Below are 20,307 nucleotides of genomic sequence, written 5' to 3'. Positions count from 1 at the left end.
ATTTAATCAAAAACAGTACAGCCCTATTAATCCTAATGAGTCATCCGTTAATAATTAAAGTGACTAATTAAAGTGTCTTATTTGGATCGAAATTTATACACTTGAAAGAATTTAGGTTTACAATGTGCACTGTTTTCTCTGACTAAAGGGCAATGAAAAGAAATATGATTTTAGTTAGTTAGTTAGTTAAACAATCCTGATTATCAGCATTTAACCATGTTAGTGGCTAGCATGCGGCTCTCTCAACGCCGCGCCTCGGGTTCGATTCCACGTCAGGGAAACGACCCCAGCCACTGGAGGGTTGTACGAGCCAGTGTACTATCAAGGGTTGTGTCAGGAACAGGAAAGGCATCAGGCGTAACACTTGCCCCAGAACCAAAATATGCGGATGGGTGATCCGCTGAGGCGACCCCGAACGGGAGCGACCAAAAGAGGGGGGAAAAGATCATTTTAGCCAGCATTGTGCTAATGAAGTGAGTATAGGTAAGTACTCATTAGGTGGTTACAGGTCTGCAGATTAGTAGTCCTCACAATGCATCATGGTTACCAGAGCTGTTTCCGTACGGCTTGACCCTTCAGAGTCTCCACGTTGAAGTTGTTGGTGCGAGCAGGCATGATGAAGAACGCTATCACCGTAACCTGACTGTGGTTCACCTGAGGACACACAGACACACACACACACACACACACACAAGAGCAGAATAGCTTTCAGATGTGTTGCATGATTCATTTTTTCATTCGTTCCATTCAGTGTAGTACAGAATCAGCTTTATAGAAAAGATATTTCATTCACAAACCCTCAGTAAATAGTTGAGTCTGGCCAACGCTTCGAGGAAAAGGTCCGCTCCTTTATTTGAGAACTCGTAGCGTCCAGCAATGAAGAGAAACACGGTTTTATCCAGGTTGAAATCTAAATGTCTGCACGGAAACAAGACAATTTCGATATTGGACATGCATCTCTCTCTGTGTGTGTGTGTGTGTGTGTGTGTGTGTGTGTGTGTGTGTGTGTTTGATGCGCTAACCCATAAAAGTGGCCTCTGATGAACTCCTGAATGCGAGCTTTGCTCTGAGCGTGTAGATTCTGAAACTCGTGCATGGCTGAGAACTTTTTCACATTCAGACCGTTAGGAGTCACAATGTCTAAGAGAGTGAGGAAAAGTCAGAACATACAGTCTCATTTTGAAAGAAAAAAACAAACAAACAAACAAACAAACAGTTTCTTATACCTGGGACCTGTATAAATGATAAAAAGAACACCCATAAACAGCTGGCGTAAACACGAAGGCCTTATGCTACGGGTCAAAGAAAGATCATGTTGCACGATGCATGTAGAGTTTATTTATAAAAATGCAATTCTACACCTAGGGGTTTCCCCCCGCATATGTACAGGTGCATCTCAAAAAATAATAATAACTGTGGAAAGTTTCATTTTTTTCTCCCATAATTTAATTCAAATGTGGAACTTTCATATATTCTAGATTCATTACACAAAGTGAAATATCCCGAGCCTTTTTTTTTGTTTTGTTCTGTTTTAATCTTGATGATTATAAGATACTTTATTAATCCCCAGATGGAGAAATTAGGGATTACGAGATTACGGTTTACAGCTCAATGAAATCAAACATCCTGCATCTCGAAACATTAGAATAAAGAATTTATAATACAGAAATGTCTTTATTCGAATATTTCAAGATACTGGGTGTTTGATTTCCGTGATCTGTAAGCCGTAATCATCGAGATTAAAACAACAACAACAACAACAACAACAACAAAAAGGCTTGAAATATTTCACTTCATGTGTAATGAATCAAGATTATATGAAAGTTACACATTTTGAATTAAATTACGGGAAAAAACGAACTTTTCCACGATATTCACATTTTTTGAGATGCACCTGCGACTTATGTAATATTTAAAATATAAAATATTTAATATAAAAAAAACAAAAACAGGCCGTACCCTCTTCGGTTTTAAATCAGAAGACAGATAAGAATATTTGGAGCACTAAGCAGATTCAGAAACACACACACACACACACACACACACATTCGTTACACCCCTACAGTGCTGAACCTGAACACACATGGCAGATCTTCAGCAGTAATGTTGTGCAGCACTCCTAATAATCGCTACCACATCTGTAGTGTGGTGATGTGTGATTACCACAGACAAGAAATGTTTTCCTGTACTGAGGGGGGAAAAAAAAAAATCAAACATATTTTCTAGCACTTTCATAAAATCTTCAGTCAGTAGCATGTATCTGTAAATGAAGTTCAGTGGTGCAGCAAGTAGCCTCACAGCTTCAGGAGCCCTGGCTCCTGATTTCAGATGTCTGTATGGAGTTTTGCATGTTCTATGGAAACCCGTTTGCGCCAGGGAGCAAGTAAGTAAATAAGTAAGTAAGTAAGTAAGTAAGTAAATAAATAAATAAATAAAAGGTCATTGTGACTTTATATCTCGCAATTCCGACTTTATTTCTCACAACTGAGACTTCATATCGTACCATTCTGACTTTATTTCTCGCAATTACGAGTTTACATCTCACAATTCGGACTTTTTTTCCCCCCGCCTTAAAATCCACATGACATTTTGTGAGTTGCAAAGGATGCACCGACGAAGCATCGTTCGTTCTCTATAAATAGGCCGGACGAGAACGACACGTCGGCAAGGTCTGAACTGCGAGGGAAAAAAGTCGGAATTGTGAGCTGTAAACTCGTGACTGCGACAAATAAAGTCAGAATTGCGAGATTTGAACTCGCAATTCTGAGAGAAAAAAAAAGTCAGAATTCTGAGATTAAAAAGTCACAATCACATTTGGGGTTTTTTTTTCTCACTCCGTGGCAGAAACTGCCTTCCGAAATGTTCTCTCTGGGTCCATGTGGGTTTCTTCCGGGTTTTCCGGTTTCCTCCCGCTTCCCAAAAACCTGCCAGTAGGTGAACTGTCTGCACCGACATGCCCTTAGGTGTCAATGTGTGTGTCTGTGCGTGTACTGCCCTGCAATAGACTAGTATCCCATCCTCCCTTGCTTCCAATGTTCCCTAGACAGCCTTCGTTGATGTTTGCAGTGCCAAATTTGAGTGAAAGGATAAAAATAACAATTCGTTTTCATATATACGGGTCATTAAATCTAGAATTCTGCCCGCTCTAAATCATACAGAGATAAAGCTTATATTTATTTGAATGAATTATAATAAATAGTTTTGAGAGAGAGAGAGAGAGATGTGTACGTGTGTGAATTACCTGCGTCTGTGCCGCGTCTCTACTAATAATGAAGCTGAGAGTTTAACTACTGTATGCAACTCTATCTGGATGTTACCATGGTTACAGTTGTTTATAACCAGCGCATTAATTTAGAAAGGTGTAATGTAACCTGTGCATTACACGGTTTGAATGCACACCTTCCAGCCAATTTGTGAATTTGTGTTATATAGTTACGCGTTTGTTTCAACACGTGCCTCAAAACCATAAGCGGGTTTTCACAGTATGAAATTCTCGTCCGTAGTAACCCCACACACACACACACACACACACACACACACACACACACACACACAGAGATTAGGTTTAAAAATTCTGGCGCATCTCTTTAACATTCTGTAAATTCCATAAGCTCATTAGACACACACTGTACATGGGAGGCGGGACGGAGACTTGGGAGGCGGGACGGAGACATGGGAGGCGGGACGGAGACATGGGAGGCGGGACGGAGACATGGGAGGCGGGACAGAGACATGGGAGGCGGGACGGAGACATGGGAGGCGGGACGGAGACATGGGAGGCGGGACGGAGACATGGGAGGCGGGACGGAGACATGGGAGGCGGGACGGAGGGGGTTCACCTGGTTTCCTTTTGAGCAAGTGTTCAGCTTCGATGGCTGTGATCTTAGACACAGTGGTGAAGACGTGAGCACAGCGCACTGCAGCCCGCTCTAAACAGTAGCGGTGATAAATCTGTCTATCACCTGCCTCCTTATCTAAATTAAACTACACACAGACAGAGGAAGAAAGAGTGAGAGAGAGAGAGAGAGAGAGAGAGAGAGAGAGAGAGAGAGAGAGAGAGAGAGAGAGAGAGGGAGGTTCAGATATGTTCACTGTTTATTATTATTTCTTAAAATTATCCTCACACACACACACACACACACACACACACACACACACACACGTACCTCTGCTAGGTTGTTGTAGAAATCGACGTTCCCTGCACAAAGGTATCGGCCGAGCAGCGTGGCGTGTGTGGTGAAAATGGTCGCTACAGGCAAGTGCCTCTGTCGGCATAATACCAGCCCCAGTCCAGCCAGCCACTCGTGAAAGTGCGCCAGGATGTGTGGAGGATCTTCACATTGCGCAGCGTACTGAAACACACACACACACAGACAGAATACAGACATGAACCAATGATGGACAAACTCGCATAATAAACAACACCACACACATTCACACACCTCTCCGAGCAGCCAGGCGGTGAGGAAACCGAACAGGACAGCATCGTTGGCCTCGCGGTCGAACCAGGGCACGCCGATGGCACAGTTTTCCCATAATTCACTCTTCCAGCGGTCCAGAGACCAGGCGGTGAAACCAACATCCAGAAGGATCACATACGGAGAGCCTTCAATCAGCCAACGGCCAAAATATACCTACACACACGCACGTAGTGATTTTATCTAAAACTATACAACACAGTAATCCCTCACATACTACATTTTCCAGATAAAAGTTTAGACAGTATATACACACATGTACAGGGTGGATACACAAACACAAACATTTTGGATAAATTAATTAAGACTGATATTCTGCGTGTTAACCCTTTCATTCAAACGCATTTACTTCTGGATTCGGCTGCCATATTGGAGTCACCTTTGTACACAAGTCCCTGTATTTCGGGGAACTGAGAGTCACCAGACCAGTGTCATTATATCATTAGTTCTTACAGAAGTTATTAATTTAAGACCTGGAGTCTATAATTTAAAAGTGGCATTTCCATCTACAGTGTCCTCCACTAATATTGGCACCCTTGGTAAATATAAGCAACGAAGGCTATGATAAATTGTCTTTATTGTTGAACCTTTTGATTAAAAAAAATTCACAAAAATACTCTGTTCTCATGGATATCAAATAATTGCAAACAAAACACAGGTTTATCACAAAAAAATCTTAGTTAAATATAGGTGTGCAAATATTGGAACTCTTTTAGTCAGTAATTTGTGCTACCTCCCTTTGGCAAGATAACAGCTCTGAGTCTTCTCCTATAATGCCTGATGAGTTTGGAGAATACAGGACAAGGGATCTGAGACCGTTCCTCCATACAGAATCTCTCCAGATCCTTCAAATGTCGAGGTTCACACTGGTGGACTCTCCTCTTCAGTTCACCCCACAGGTGTTCTATGGGGTTCAGGTCAGGGGACTGGGATGGTCATGGCAGGACCTTGATTTTGTGGTCAGTAAATCATTTTTGTGTTGATTTTGATGTATGTTTTGGATCATTGTCCTGCTGGAAGATCCAACCACGGCCCATTTTAAGCTTTCTGGCAGAGACAGTCAGGTTTTCATTTAATATCTGTTGATATTTAATAGAGTCCATGATGCCATGTATCCTAACAAAATGTCCAGGTCCCCTGGCAGAAAAACAGCCCAAAACATTAAAGAGCCCCCACCATATTTAACCGTGGGCATGAGGTACTTGTCCATATGGCTACCTCTCTGTGTGCACCAAACCCACCTCTGGTGTTTATTACCAAAAAGCTCTATTTTGGTTTCATCTGACCACAGAACCCGACCCCATTTGAAGTTCCAGTAGTGTCTCGCAAACTGAAGACGCTCGAGTTTGTTATTGGATGAGAGTAGAGGCTTTTTTCTTGAAACCCTTCCAAACAGCTTGTGGTGATGTAGGTGACTTCAGATTGTAGTTTTGGAGACTTTCAGACCCCAAGACCCAACTAATTTCTGAAATTCTCCAGCTGTGATCCTGGGAGATTTTTTGGCCACTCGAACCATCCTCTTCACAGTGCGCTGAGACAATACAGACACACGTCCAATTCCAGGCTGATTCATAACATCTCCAGTTGACTGGAACTTCTTAATTATTGCCCTGATGGTGGAAATGGGCATTTTCAATGCTTGTGCTATTTTCTTATAGCCACTTCCCATTTTGTAAAGCTCAACAAACTTTTGCCGCACATCACATCACAGTCTTACGCATTGTTATGAATGACTAAGGGTATTTGGCCTGTGTGTTCCCTAATATTTATACCCCTGTGAAACAAGAAGTCATGGTTAAACAATTTCCTGTTCCTAGTCACCCAGGTGCACTAAAAAAAAGTTAAATATCAATGGAAATATACTTCACGTATATTTTTGCACACCTACATTTAACGAAGTTTTTTTTTTTTTTTTTTGATAAACCTGTGTTTTGTTTGCAATTGTTATTTTTAACAAAATATCAAACGGTTAAACATTAAAGACAATTTTTCACAGGCCAAGGGTGTTTGCCAAGGGTGCCGATATTAGTGAAGGGTGCTGTACGGTCTTTTAACCTGAGAGGGGAAAAAAAAATAAAAAGCCTTTTTCAGGATTGAAACTCGTTTACACTTCTGCCTGGATCAGCTTCAATGAACACAAAACAACACACACACACACACACACACACACACACACTTAGCCAAAGGTCTGAAATAGACTGTAGTCATGGTGTGAGATATTGATATAGCTTGTAACCTTTACATGTGCATACCAGGGAGGTGGACATGGACACACACACATGCGTTTCTCAGAATGAGGGTTTAAAATTTCAGAATGAGGTTGGGGAAAGAGTAATTATGTATTGTGTGTGTGTGTGTGTGTGTGTGTGTGTGTGTGTGTATAGAAATAGACAGAGATGTGACCCTTGTATGAATATAAAATGAAAAATAGATATAGAAAGTGTGTGTGTACCTTGCAGCCACTACTGTTCATCTTGTCGATGGTTCTCCTCAGTGTTGGGTTTGGGGGCTCAATCAATTCAACCTGGGTCCTGACATTGGACTCCATATATGGCCCAACTAAGAAGTAGTTTTCCCCCCATTCCTCACAGGTCAAGCGCGCCTTCGTCTGGATCACTGTGTAGATGCCTCCAACTGCCAAAGGACACACATACACACACTTTTCACAGTAAGTGGCACACAGCCTCTCAGCACTGACTGATGAAGGAAGACAAGAGTCCCCGAGTCTCAGCTGTGGTCATGTTCAATATCATGTCATGTTTGTTATTCAGTTTTATCGCACTTGTATTAGCCTCAGACCTGACTTCACATCCAAGTATTCCATTTCAGTGAGAAATTCAAGTGTTTATATCACTTCACCAGTGACATTCTGTACTGGAGATTCTTTAAGTCAACTAGAAATTAAGAAATGTGTAATTATGTTTAAAAAAACCCAAAACAAAACAAACAAACAAACAAAAAAAAAACCTGTTCATGAGTCTTTACAAATATTGTATTATTCGTAATATTACATAAAAGAAAAAAAAAAAAAACCCACTTTGGGCGTGGTGATAAAAAAAAAAAAAAATTCACCACCCTCGTATACCACAGAAATCTGCCACAGATGATTATTTTTTCATTTATTAATGAATATTTTTACACATCATACAAATTTGTTCCTGTTATCGCTTCCATTATAACAGCTATAAACTGTTGTTCCCTCAATAACCCTGTGCTGTGTTTGTTTCAAATATATTATTCCTAATATGAATTCATAGGGGTGCCAATAATTGTTGCACACCTATATTTAACAAAGTGTTTTTTTTTTTGATAAACCTGTGCTTTGTTTGCAATTGTTTGATATCCATGAGAGTATTTTTGTGAATTTCTTTTTTAAACAAAAGATCACAAGGTTAAACAATAAAGAATTTTTCACATATTTACCAAGGGTGCCAATATTAGTGGAGGGCACTCTACCCTTAAAATATACCTCAAACAAATTGAGCTATTGAAGAAAAACGCCTACAGACATTTGACCCTGCTGTGACCCTGACCTTGTTTGGGTCGATTCTAAAAATGTAAGCAGTTCATCCACATAAATCCTACAAACATTCAACATTCGCTCGGTCTTGAGTTATCACGCTAACGGAAATCTCGGACAGACGGACGAACGAGTGGACGGAAAAACTGTAGATCGCAGGAAATGTGCTTCTGAATATGAACGCGTAACATTTCTGTATGACAAACGACGAGGACGTTATTGCGGAATAACGTTTGACACTGTGGTGACCTTGATCCTGTTCGGATTAATTCCAAAATCCAGGGGCGTAACCTGGCCTGGGCGTTCGGGGCGTTGAATGTTGAATTCGGGGCACAACGTAAAGGAACGTCCGTAAAACAAGACGGCAGGGGTGTAATTTTGTATCTTCAGTGAACGGAGGCGAGACCAATCGGACAGGGTTTACAGGAAAATATGTGGAAATACTCGTATCTTATTGGCTGACAGGCAGCTAAACGCTAGCTCACAGTAACTATGTTTACATGGACAGCAGTAATCTAATTATTGACCTTATTCTGAATTAAGGTCAGTATTATGATTAAGGTGTTTACATGAGTCGCTTTTAGAATACTATTTTCATGTTGCCGTGTTACATGTTATGGAACATAGATCGATTAACGGCACACGTCATTACGTCACCGCGCCACGCCGTCCGACGTCCCTCCAGAATTTCACGTATCGACATACAGTCCGTCTTCGTTATGGAACCGTATACAGTTTTGGGTGTTTTTATTTTTAATTTTATGAACGTTTCAAGTGCAGTTAATTATTTATCATGCTGTACGTGCAAATAGACGACTGCTTGAAGCCGTGGGCTGCGTCCCAAACCGCGTACTTACCTACTGTATAGTAGCTGAGATACATGCATTTCACCTACTATATAGCAGGTAAGTATGCGGTTTGGGACGCAGCCTCGCTCTCTTGTTTGCCGTCAAACAGTTTAGTGTGTACGTATGTGTGTACGTGTCCTGTCACACAATGCGGTGAAAACACACACGATGTTAATAGTGTGATTAAGGTGTGTACGTGTCTGTAATGCACGTCGATAATGCGACTAAAACAGGAGTACTCCACACGTCTTAATTCCCTTTGTGTTTACTCCGAGTATGACTTTAATCGGATTAAGGTAGTTAAAAATTGCTGTTTACATGCTAGTTTCTTAATCAGAGTATCGTCTTAATCCGGTTAATATTGGATTATTGTTGTCCATGTAAACGTACTGATAGTCTGTTATTATGGGGCGGGGGGATGGCGATTTTTACCAGTAACGGGGTTGAAACGCTAACGTCCTTCCATACTGAGCAGGAAGACAAGGTGTGTAAACGTCTATATGAGTTCCAAGTTACATGAACATGATATAAGCAGAGCATAAGGACAGCTAGCATACTTTGCATGGCACTGTAGCAGCTAAACCCATATAACGATCGCTTAGTTGTACCTCCTTTTCTCTAGCGACACCAAAACTATCCTAGTCTCATGTTAGATGGTGGGGATGAGAAGGGATGCACGCTGCGAGCTACAAATGAGATTCATTTTTGGAGAAACCCTGCTCGTGCTCCACTCGAGATCGGTAAGGTATTTACCGTAGCCAACAACTGCCTCGGTCCTACTGGAACGTTCTGTCTATTCGAGTCCCTGTACTCCCTAAAAGCCTGAATGAACGTACGTGGGCTGATAACTCTATTTAATCCCGGACAGTCAGAACTGTCTCACTTACAAATCCATGAGCAGGTTGACGTTTTGCCTCGTAAGCGCTTCTAAAAACCTTCCACAATCAGGCTATAGCGTCTTCACTGCTAGTCGTGGGAACGGTCGCCAAACTGCTTCATCGATGACCTGCTGCTGCTCGCTCTCTTGGACTCTTGCCTTTTTTAATATTTTCTTTGTGTTCTTAAGAAAGAAATGCTGGTAATGATAACTGCTTTGTTTTCACCGTGACATACTCTACAATGCATGCTAGGTGACTCTAGGCTTCGCTTCGTGACAACGAATTCAGGTGAACGTTGAACTTGAAATGATTACGTTATGTAAAAGAGGTTACTGTTTGGCTATTAGCAATATTCTGAGCACTTCCATTGCTGTTTTTGTTGTTGTTGTGAATTAAAAACTAAAACCTATTTGTGTGGATAATATTGCTGCGGGAGACTTTACATCCAGCTGCAGAGGTGCCGGATCCACGTAAAAAGGTGCCGGAACGCAGGTGTGCTATATTTCAGAGGTGCGGGAACAGGATCCGGATCAGATTAAGCTCTGGCTGTGGTATAAGAACGGATATCTGACACCTGTCTGATGTAACACTGCAGTTGAGCGGTGTAACAGTCTTACAGCTTGCATCCAGTACACATGAAAGGGGATGTGTCCTGTCCGTTGTACTTGGTGACAGTTGTGCGACACAAATAAAAAGACGTACTGTCCTGGAATGTGTCTACTAGAGTCTACTACACTGCTATTCGTACTGAAGGTGCTGCATGTACAGCTGTAGGGTTTCTAAGCGGAAAGGAAAGCGATAAAAACTTACATCAAGGTCTATCGAAGTACATGTAAAGTTAGTCACTGCTAGTGACTATGTATATCTCCCGAGTCCCAATAGCTTCTTTTATTTAGGGTCTGCTGGAATGCTGGAACAGTCCTGATAAGATTAGCTCAGAGTTTAAATTTAAAAAAGCAGATGAGTATCACAAGATCTCTGCAGCTGTTAAGATGTCAAATCATAAATCTGAAGAGGAATCAATCCGCGCTACTTAAAGAAAATAATAAGAACTAGGGATGCACCGAAATGAAAATTCTTGGCCGAAGCCGAAACCGAATATAAAGAAAAACTTGGCCGAACACCGAACCCGTTTTTTCGCGTTTATTTTGCCATTTATTTTTTTCACCATTGCATAAATTAAATAGTCGAAATGTGCTTTTTACTATTTTGTCTTGCTTTTCTAAGAAAAAAATCAATTACAAAAACTACAATTTCAAAATATTTATTTAACACTGAACATTTTTTTTTCCATTCCAGCAGGCATAGGCTACCAACAAGGCACAATATAACTTTAAATAAATAAATGAGTAAAATAAAAATATTTTGACGTGGTCATCTTTGACCCCCTTAATAGCCGATATTAGTCTATAACTGACTGCTGAAAGAATGGAACACTTTGTAGCCTACAACTAAAAAGTGCACTGACAAGAGTGCAAAAAATGGTTCTATACGTCTGATTATATTGGGGATACATACCGCTCGCATCCCTGTACACCTCGCGGAGTATTAGAGTAGATATAGTATAGTTAGATACGTTGTTAATGTTATGTTCCTTGATAGATTTCGTTAGTTTAAACTATAGATTAGTTCATTTAGTCCCCGCTGGTGTTTCCGCTCCCAGTCCATAGTACTAGTTCATGTTTCTCGTTTTGTGTTGTGACCCTGTTTTCTGTGATCGCGACTCTGATTCCTGCTTTGCCCCGTTTATGCCTGTTTGCCGGTCGCCCGATAACCCTTTGCCTGTCTTGACTAAGTTTTTTGGATTACGATTTGGATTTATCTGCCTGCCCTTAAATAAATACGCCTTTACCTGCTTCCGTACTCTACTCCCTTACGTCTCGCGACGTGACAGAATACTCCGGAACAGAAACAAAACAAACGCACGTCCACGTACGTTTACTGTCCACAGTAAACATCCGAAGAGCACGTAGCTCGTGCGCGTAGCTCGTGCATGCGCGCGCTGCCGGAAGTGGAGGTTGTGACTTTCGCGCGTCTCACTCTGGTTGCTAGGCTATTTTGGCGCGTCATCAATCACGTCATTGTTCGGTCAACTTTATTCGGCCTTTTCACTTATTTTCGGCCGGATAATTTCGGTTACTGAACATTCGGTGCATCCCTAATAAAAACAGCTTTTTTAAAATGGAAATATATCGTCATTGTATTTGATAAAAAGTTGGCTCACCTTAGACACTACACATTTAAATACTGTTGTGAATATTATTTAGGTTTTATATTCATTCATTCAAGTCCTTGTGAAGCACCTTGAAACGCATAGCGCTATTCGATGCGTTGACATAATTTCCCCCGACACAGGAAGTCAGGGCGGGATGTATCGTGTGGCTCCTCCCCCTTTTCAAATAGCCACTTTGGCAAGGAGATTTCTATAACGTTGGGGGCAGGACTTCAGATTCTAGAGAGAATTCGACTGGACAGAAAATCTGATGAGATGCAGAGTGATGTCATCGGAATTGTTGATCCGTATTAGTGGTCGAGACAGACTGTTGATTTTTGAATGCACATATCTTTGAAATGCGAATTGTGTTCGATTTTTGATTTCATGGGGAGTTTAAGTGCGTGTCCCAGAGCACAGCCTGAAAAAACACACGCCTTCTATTCTGTAGCTGTAAAGTAGCATACCTTTATTAGCCACCTCCCATGCGATTTCAAACAGAACTGCATCCTCCAAATCGAATTCCTCGTCCCACTCCTCCAGACCCGATAGGGAGGTCACTGAGATACTGCGTGACAGCGGCATGCTGCGTGAATACAGGAAAATAAATCGCATGGTTACGACGACATGCTCACAGGACTACAACACACAAAAGTTCTGGGAAAAATACAGTAGGGTTGAACAAGAAGGACTTGTTCAGATTATTCTGCTACACAGAGTCGTCTGAAGTGGTGAGTGGGGCCCAGGCCGAGGAAATGTGGCTTGTGTGTGTTGTGCGCATACAAATAAGCTACAGAACCTAATGCAATCAGCATGGGAAGGACAGCATAGCAAATTGAAAAAGTCCTTTTTAGCCGTTTACCGGGGATTATTTCTCTGGGATGTCAAGTTCACATGTCAAATGCATCCCACAGAGAACTAAACAGAAAGTCAGGCAGAAAGTGTGCACCATTAGCCAGAGGCCCAGTTCGCACCTGGCGTTAGGCATGGAGCACAAGGCGGGGTACACAGGGTGCCAGTCCATCGCAGGGCACAATCACATACACACTCACACGCCCATTCATACACTATCATACACACACATGCCAATCAGCCTACCATGCAGTCTTTGGACTGGGAGAGGAAACCCCCGCAGCACGGGGAGAACATGCAAACTCCGCACACACAGGGCCACGGTGGGAATCGAACCCCCGACCCTGGAGGTGTGAGGCGAACGTGCTAACCACTAAGCCTCCGTGCGCTAAACTAAAGTCCTAAAATGTGTAATATACATTCTGTGATGTGTCTGTGTGTATTGGGTTCTTTTCAGTCTTATATAATTGGATATATACAGCTGTGTAAAGTTTTAGTCTGAGGTTTATATTTGTAACACACAGTTTGTGGATTTTATTTTAAATAAATGAAAAATACGGTACTGAAAGTTTGCCCCTATCCGATTAATGGAATAATCGAATAATTAATCGGCCAACTAATCAATTATGAAAATAATCGTTAGCTGCAGTGCTACTATCTACAATGCAGGCTTAAATCTGAAATGAAATTAGGGTATCTGTGAAGAAGCAGCCTTTATTTTGTCATATCCCAACTTATTAGGAAGCTGGGGGTCAGTCATGACACAGTACCCCTGGAGCATATAGGGTTAAGGGGCCAAACTGCTTGGCAGTGCTGCGGCTTGAACCCCCGACTGTAGCGCCACTACCGTTGAGTCCAGAGTGCTAACCATTACACAGCTGGACCGTAGTCTGGATGCAGACCCAGCAAAGTATTTCAGCCGAACAAAATGACTACTTTAAAAACCGCTTCAGTAGAGCTGATGTATAAATGAATGAAAAAAATTGCCATAGTTCAACAAATATGAACCATCAGAACTTCTAAAGCAAAACTCCAGAGTCTGTGACACTAGTCAAAAGTGGTAACGAAGTGCCGGTGCAAAATAAAACATTAAAAGGCAACTTATCTCCATTCGGTCACGCCAGTTCCTTATCCGGACCTTTACAAACTAGTAAAGCTAATATGATCACAGCCCCTCCCCGGCTGAACCAAAACGAGCGCTCCTTGTTGTATTATTAATCGCATGGCAAAGTGCACTGTGGGCAACATTAGTGCTTACCGTTTCACATGCAATCTCTTGCTAGAGTTTTAGCTGATGCTCTATCAGCGTAGGGCCTCCCCAAGAGTGCTTATTCCTGGATCATTCATCAAAACAACAACAGAAAACTTACACCGATCAGTCATAACAGTAAAACCACTGACCGGTGATGTGAAGAACATCGATTATCTTGTTAAAATCGCACCTGTCAAGGAGTGGGATATATAAGGCAGCATGTGAACAGTCAGTTCTCAAGGTTGATGTGTTTGAAGCAGGAAAAATGGGCGAGCGTAAGGATCGGAGTGACTTTGACAAAGGCCAAATTGTGATGGTTAGACGACCGGGTCAGAGCATCTCCAAAACAGCGGGTCTTGTGGGGTGTTCCCGGTCTGCAGTGGTTAGTACCTACCAAAAGCGGTCCAAGGACTGACAACAGGTGGACCGGAAACAGGGTCATGGGCGCCCGAGGCTCGTGGGGAGCAAAGGCTAGACTGTCTGGTCCGCTCCCACAGAAAAGCTATTGTAGGACAAATTGCTGAAAAAGTTAATGCTAGCTATGACAGAAAGGTGTCAGAACCATTCAGAGCGCCCATGCTAACACCTGTCCACCACCGAAAGTGCCTACAACAGGCACGTGAACATCAGAACAGGACCATGGAGCAGTGGAAGAAGGTGGCCTGGTCTGAGGAATCATGTTTTCTTTTGCTGGGAAACCTTGGGTCCTGACGTTCATGTGGATGTGACTTTGACACGTACCACCTACCTAAACATTATCGCAGACCAAGTATACCCCTTCATGGCAACGGTATTCCTTAATGACAGTGGCTTATTTCACCTGCCACACTGCAAAAACAGTTCAGGAATGCTTTGAGGAAAATGACAAAGAATTCAAGGTGTTGACTCGGCCTCCAGATTCCCCAGATCTCAATCCGAACGAGCGTCTGTGGGATGTGCTGGACAAACAACTTAAAGGATCCGCTACTAACATCCTGTAAAGACATGTGACCAAGGCAGATTGAGAAATGCATAGAAGGAAGTGGAAGTTGAAAGCAAGCCGAGGCAATGCTCATCTCAAATCAGAAGACAAAGTCTTACAGGTTACATTAGGACTTCACACACACACTCATTCCCAATAATATCATTCATCAATGTTCCAGACAGCTACTATGAAAAGGTTTGAGCAATGCAAGGTGACAGAGAAAGTGAGAAATGCTATGATGAAACCCTGAAGACTCATCTTACCTTCCTTCTTCCCTTGCAGGACACACCTCCATTCACACACACACACACCCCCGCTCTTTTTTCTTTACTCTACATTCACATTACAAGCATTGTTACTCGATTTTATGTGCTCAGATCTGATTTTCTGCCCTGATGCCTCAGAAGAATGTTGAGAAGTGACTAATATGTGCTATTGGTGTGAACAGAGGTCTGATCTGATCCAACCAGAACGCCCACACTAACCAAATCAATCGCATCACACCCATCATTATGTTAACAATAAAACGAATGAGAGTTGTTTAATTAAAAGTGCACAAGAAGAAGAAGAAGAAGAAGATGAGTAACATGACTCACGGGAAGTTCTCTCTACCCAGGGGACGATTCAAATACACGTCTCATTCATAATCCCACTGTATACAGGAAAGTACATTCAACATAAGAGCTGTTTACCAGACACAGAATGTTTACAGCACAAGATTGTGCAACTGACTATCGATCACATCAAGGTGAACTTTTCCAGAAGCCTGCCGAAGCCTGGTGAGAATAGCTATGTGAAATTGTTTCAGAAGTGAAAACGTGCCCTGCTCATCGAATGACCCACGAACCAGCAGCACAAACCTTCATCGTGAAAGGTTACATGCTCTGGAGGTCTTCTGGCAGCTTGTCAGCTGTTCACGATAAGGGTTAGAAGGTCAGATAGAGAACTTGAGAAGTTTTCATGCTGACAGACATACAGATGGAGAAGAGGATCTAACGATGATTAAGTGTGTAATGCTAAAAACACATGAATTATGGCCTGATATCAGTATGGCATGTTATTAAACGGTCTGCACTTATACAGCGCCTTTCTACAAAGCGCTTTACACTGGTTCTCATTCACCCATTCACACACATGGCTGCCAAGCAAGGCGCTAGCCTGCCATTTGGAGCAACTTGGAGTTCAGCGTCTTGCCCAAGGACACTTCAGCACGTGGAGTCACGTGGGCCGAGGATCGAGCCGCCAACCCTGCGATTAACAGACGACCCGCTCTACTACCCCACCCAAAGATAAGATAAGCCTTATTAAGATAAGATATGCATTTATGAATCTCTTGTGCGTTAATGAAAGAATACTAGTAATTAACAGTAGTCATTTTATACCAAAAACTGCTAATATTCTGCATCCGGGCTTTTCCTTACGTTGTGGTTAGAGAGGCCATGAAATACTCGATGTTGGACAAGCGTACAGATGAAATGAATTTTCCATAGACGTCTTAGTGGGGCTGCCATGTTTCACACTAGGGTGTGCCATACTCAACCCTGAACTCCACCCATACTCATCCATCCATCCATCCATCCATTTTCTGTACCACCTATCCTACACAGGGTCACGGGGGAGCCTATCCCAGGGAACTCGGGGCACTTGGCAGGGGACGGGGTGCCAACCCATCGCAGGGCCCATTCACATACTACAGACAATTTGGAAATCGCGATCGCAATGCATGTCTTTGGACTGGCGGAAGGAAACCCAAGTACCTGGAGGAAACCCCTGAGAACATGGGGGGAGAACATGCAAACTCCGCACACGTAGGGAAGAGGCGGGAATCGAACCCCCCAACCCTGGAGGTCAGGCAAACATGCTAACCACTAAGCCAGTGTTAACCAAAAATACAGACCAAGCAACACATCACAGCACAAACTCACTGTTAAATGGTGGCAGGAGCATCACAGCTGAGATAATATTAACATTACTGTGCTTTTTAGGAGACTCACAACCTAGAACATGGATTGTTGTTTTCACAGTAAAAGCATATAGGCAATAATAATAATAATAATAATAATAATAATAATAATAATAATAATAAAAATTCCAGATGTAACGTCACCCTTAAACTCACTGGCTGGACTTTATGAATGGCAGCTTGGGTGTGAGGACTCACTTCGTAAATGGAGGTTTAATACAAGTAAGGGGTCTATTTTTGTCCTTTTAAGGAGCGCACATAATGATCTTACGCACAGGAGACTGTCAGTGTGGTGTACGTGCCTCCGCGCCACGCGGACCTCTCCAGCGCCGTGACGTCACTGCGACCGCAACAACACCAGCGCGAGCGCAGTTGCATTGTATCTCTGCCTAATGTACTCACAGCTCGCGCGCTTAAGTTCGATTACGAATGCATTTTATTCTTCTCGTAGGCTTCGTTTTGTTCTGCATGGCTATGACATGACAGGAAGAATATATATTCGGGCTTGAGTGTCCGGTGGGGGGGCGTGGCAACTTCTGTAGGTCGAAGCAACAGATAACAGCGCAGTAAAAAAAAAAAAATCTAAAGCTTGACTTTGACATTGAACGTGACGCAAGCTCGATTTAGCTGGATATTGATTAAGTCGCTGGTAGCAGGTTCGCTTCTGATATACGAGAAGGGAACAGCGTTTGAAGATTCGGGGGAAGTCCATAATAATAATAATAATAATAATAATAATAATAAGCACAAGTTAGCATAAGTGCGCGTGCAGATAAATAAATAAAGATTAATAAGTTAAATCCTGTCTCTTCTCAGCAAGAGAGAGAGAGAAAGGTGGCTTTGACACGCAGCACGCGCTCACCACATCAACAGACCTCCGGTTCATACCGAACGACATGCATATTACTCTTGTTTCCCTGCACGAGCGTTATTATGCGCTAAACAGATAACGAGATAAACAAACACAACACAAGGTCAGCTGCTTACCCTGCAACGACGGCGTCCTGTCCTCGCGCACTAACACAGCGCACGCATCTGCGCCAATCAATCACCGACTGGACCACTTGAGAGGCGGGGCTATGTCAAGGGGAGGGGGCACGTACGAGGAGGGAGTCGCCACGCATGGGGGCGGAGCCACAGTGTGAACTGGTGTGTCTCGTCTAGGCTACACTTTTATTCACCTTCATTAACCGTTTTATTACACACACACACACACACGCTCAAGACCAAAACTACACGTATTTCACTATCTAAACTATTTACATTTCTTTCAACGTTCATGACTGACATGTGCTGTCACTCAGTGCATTTTAAAATAGAAATAGCAGCCTGTGAATCTGGCAACACTGAGAACGACTCACTCGACCATGCCATCTGGTTTATATCAAACCTCTTTGTTAAAAAACAAAACAAAACACTATAGACAGTATCGAGCAATAAGGCAGTTAACATGCGCTTTCCGATTCTGACACGCCCACATAACATAATACCCTGATAATAATTCACTCGTAACCCCGCCCCTTCGCTTTCTACACCAATCAGAGCGCTGAACGCTCCTCCCAGCCATCCGTCCGGTCACGTACACAGTGTGTGAAATATGATTGGCTGAGCCTTTGCTTTGCGTTCATCTAATTGGTTAAGTGTCATGTCAGCTTAGTTTTGGCAGCTAGCGAGGAACGTGACTCTGGTTTTAATGATTATTTCCTCCATAACCGAGAAAGAGAGAGAGAGAGCATTCAGATTGGTGTCAAAGCATTTTTCTTATTTTACTATTTACACAATGCCTGTACTGGTGTGTTACAGTGGGGAACAAAGCGCTGACGTGCAGAAAGCCTTTCAAGACACTTTACAAAATGCTTGATTAATATACTAAGCCCAACATTCAGTACGTTTACATGGACAACAATTATCTAATTATTGAACTTATTCTGAATAAGACAATATTATGATTAAGGTGTTTACATGAGTCACTTTTAGAATATTCCTTTCATGTTCCTGTTTTACACGTCATTACGTCCCCACGCCAAGCCGTCCGACGTCCCTCCAGAATTTCACGTATCGACATATAGTTCGTCTTCGTTATGGTACCGTATACAGTTTTGGGCGTTTCATTTTTAATTTTACGAACGCTTCAAGTGCAGTTAATTATTTGCCATGCTGTACGTGCAAATAGACGACTGCTTGAAGCCGTGGGCTGCGTCCCAAACCGCGTACTTACCTACTATTTAGTAGCTGAGATACATGTATTTCTCCTACTATATAGTAGGTAAGTACGCGGTTTGGGACGCAGCCTCGCTCTCCTGTTTGACGTCGAACGGTTGAGCACTGCCGTGTGTGATCGTGTCCTGTCTCAAAATGCGGTGAAAACTCCCACACGACGTTAATAGTGTGATTAAGGTGTGTACATGTCTGTAATACACATCGATAATGCGACTAAAACAGGAATACTCCACACGTCTTAATTCCATTTGTATGAACTTCGAGTATGACTTTAATCGGATTAAGGTCATCAATAATTGCTGTTTACATGGTAGTTTCTTAATCAGAGTATCGTCTTAATCGGGTTCATATCGGATTATTGTTGTCCATAAACATACTGAATGACATTCAGGAACATGGTTATGCTCTGGGGAATTATTTGAAACATTTCTATGGACCACAGATAAACCTGAAGCAGGAACTTAACTAGTCCATTCAAGAAAATATGATCATGTTGGTACCTGCTGTCTGAAAATATTTCTGATGAAATATTTTTTGGGTAGAATGTTGCGTCATGTAAAGGTTAGTGTGTCGTTTCCTTTAGTGAACAGTGGACTAGTTCAACAAACAGACTTCATGTGAAAACTATAATGAACTTTTACTTTCACACTATCCATTGTTACCCAGATGAGGACGGGTTCCCTTCTAAGTCTGGTTCCTCTCAAGGTTTCTTCCTTATATCATCTTAGGGAGTTTTCCTCGCCACCGTCACCACCGGCTTGCACAACAGGGATAAATTCACATACTTAAAATCTGTATCCTGTGTTTATATATTTCTGTAAAGCTGCTTTGAGACAATGTCCGTTGTTAAAAGCGCTATACAAATAAAATTGAATTGAATTTTTGTCGGGGGAAAACGAAAAGTGTTTGATGATGATGACGATGAAGATGATGATCCAAAAACATGCAAGAATATAAGAAACAAGTCAATATCAGTGTATATATAACTGCTACATTTAGTGTGATAGTGTGAATCAGTAAGAACGTGAAAAACAGTGCAATTCCACACTATTCAAAGACCATTATTCATGCATATTATTCATTCATTTAAATCCGTCCCAGAAGTGGTTATGGGTTTAGA

General features: G+C 42.2%; 1 protein-coding gene across 1 annotated transcript in view; it reads right to left on the bottom strand.

Moving 5' to 3' along the window:
* The window catches only part of gys1 (glycogen synthase 1 (muscle)), a 23,879-nt gene extending 5,778 nt beyond the window's left edge, over window positions 1-18,101 (bottom strand). The window contains exons 1-9 of the mRNA XM_017453342.3: window positions 17,955-18,101; window positions 12,404-12,522; window positions 6,931-7,112; window positions 4,443-4,634; window positions 4,167-4,352; window positions 3,840-3,984; window positions 1,023-1,140; window positions 798-918; window positions 548-654 (exon numbers count right to left, since the gene is read on the bottom strand). Coding sequence (XP_017308831.1) covers window positions 548-654; window positions 798-918; window positions 1,023-1,140; window positions 3,840-3,984; window positions 4,167-4,352; window positions 4,443-4,634; window positions 6,931-7,112; window positions 12,404-12,521 — 1,169 coding nt within the window. The 5' untranslated portion in view covers window position 12,522; window positions 17,955-18,101. The remainder of the gene's footprint in view (window positions 1-547; window positions 655-797; window positions 919-1,022; window positions 1,141-3,839; window positions 3,985-4,166; window positions 4,353-4,442; window positions 4,635-6,930; window positions 7,113-12,403; window positions 12,523-17,954) is intronic.
* Between the last annotated feature and the right edge of the window lie 2,206 nt (window positions 18,102-20,307).

The sequence above is a fragment of the Ictalurus punctatus genome, chromosome 2 (assembly GCF_001660625.3).
Source record: "Ictalurus punctatus breed USDA103 chromosome 2, Coco_2.0, whole genome shotgun sequence".
Taxonomy (NCBI): Eukaryota; Metazoa; Chordata; class Actinopteri; order Siluriformes; family Ictaluridae; genus Ictalurus; species Ictalurus punctatus.
The sequence above is the reverse complement of the archived record's forward strand: the minus strand, read 5'-3'. Positions and strand labels throughout refer to the sequence as shown.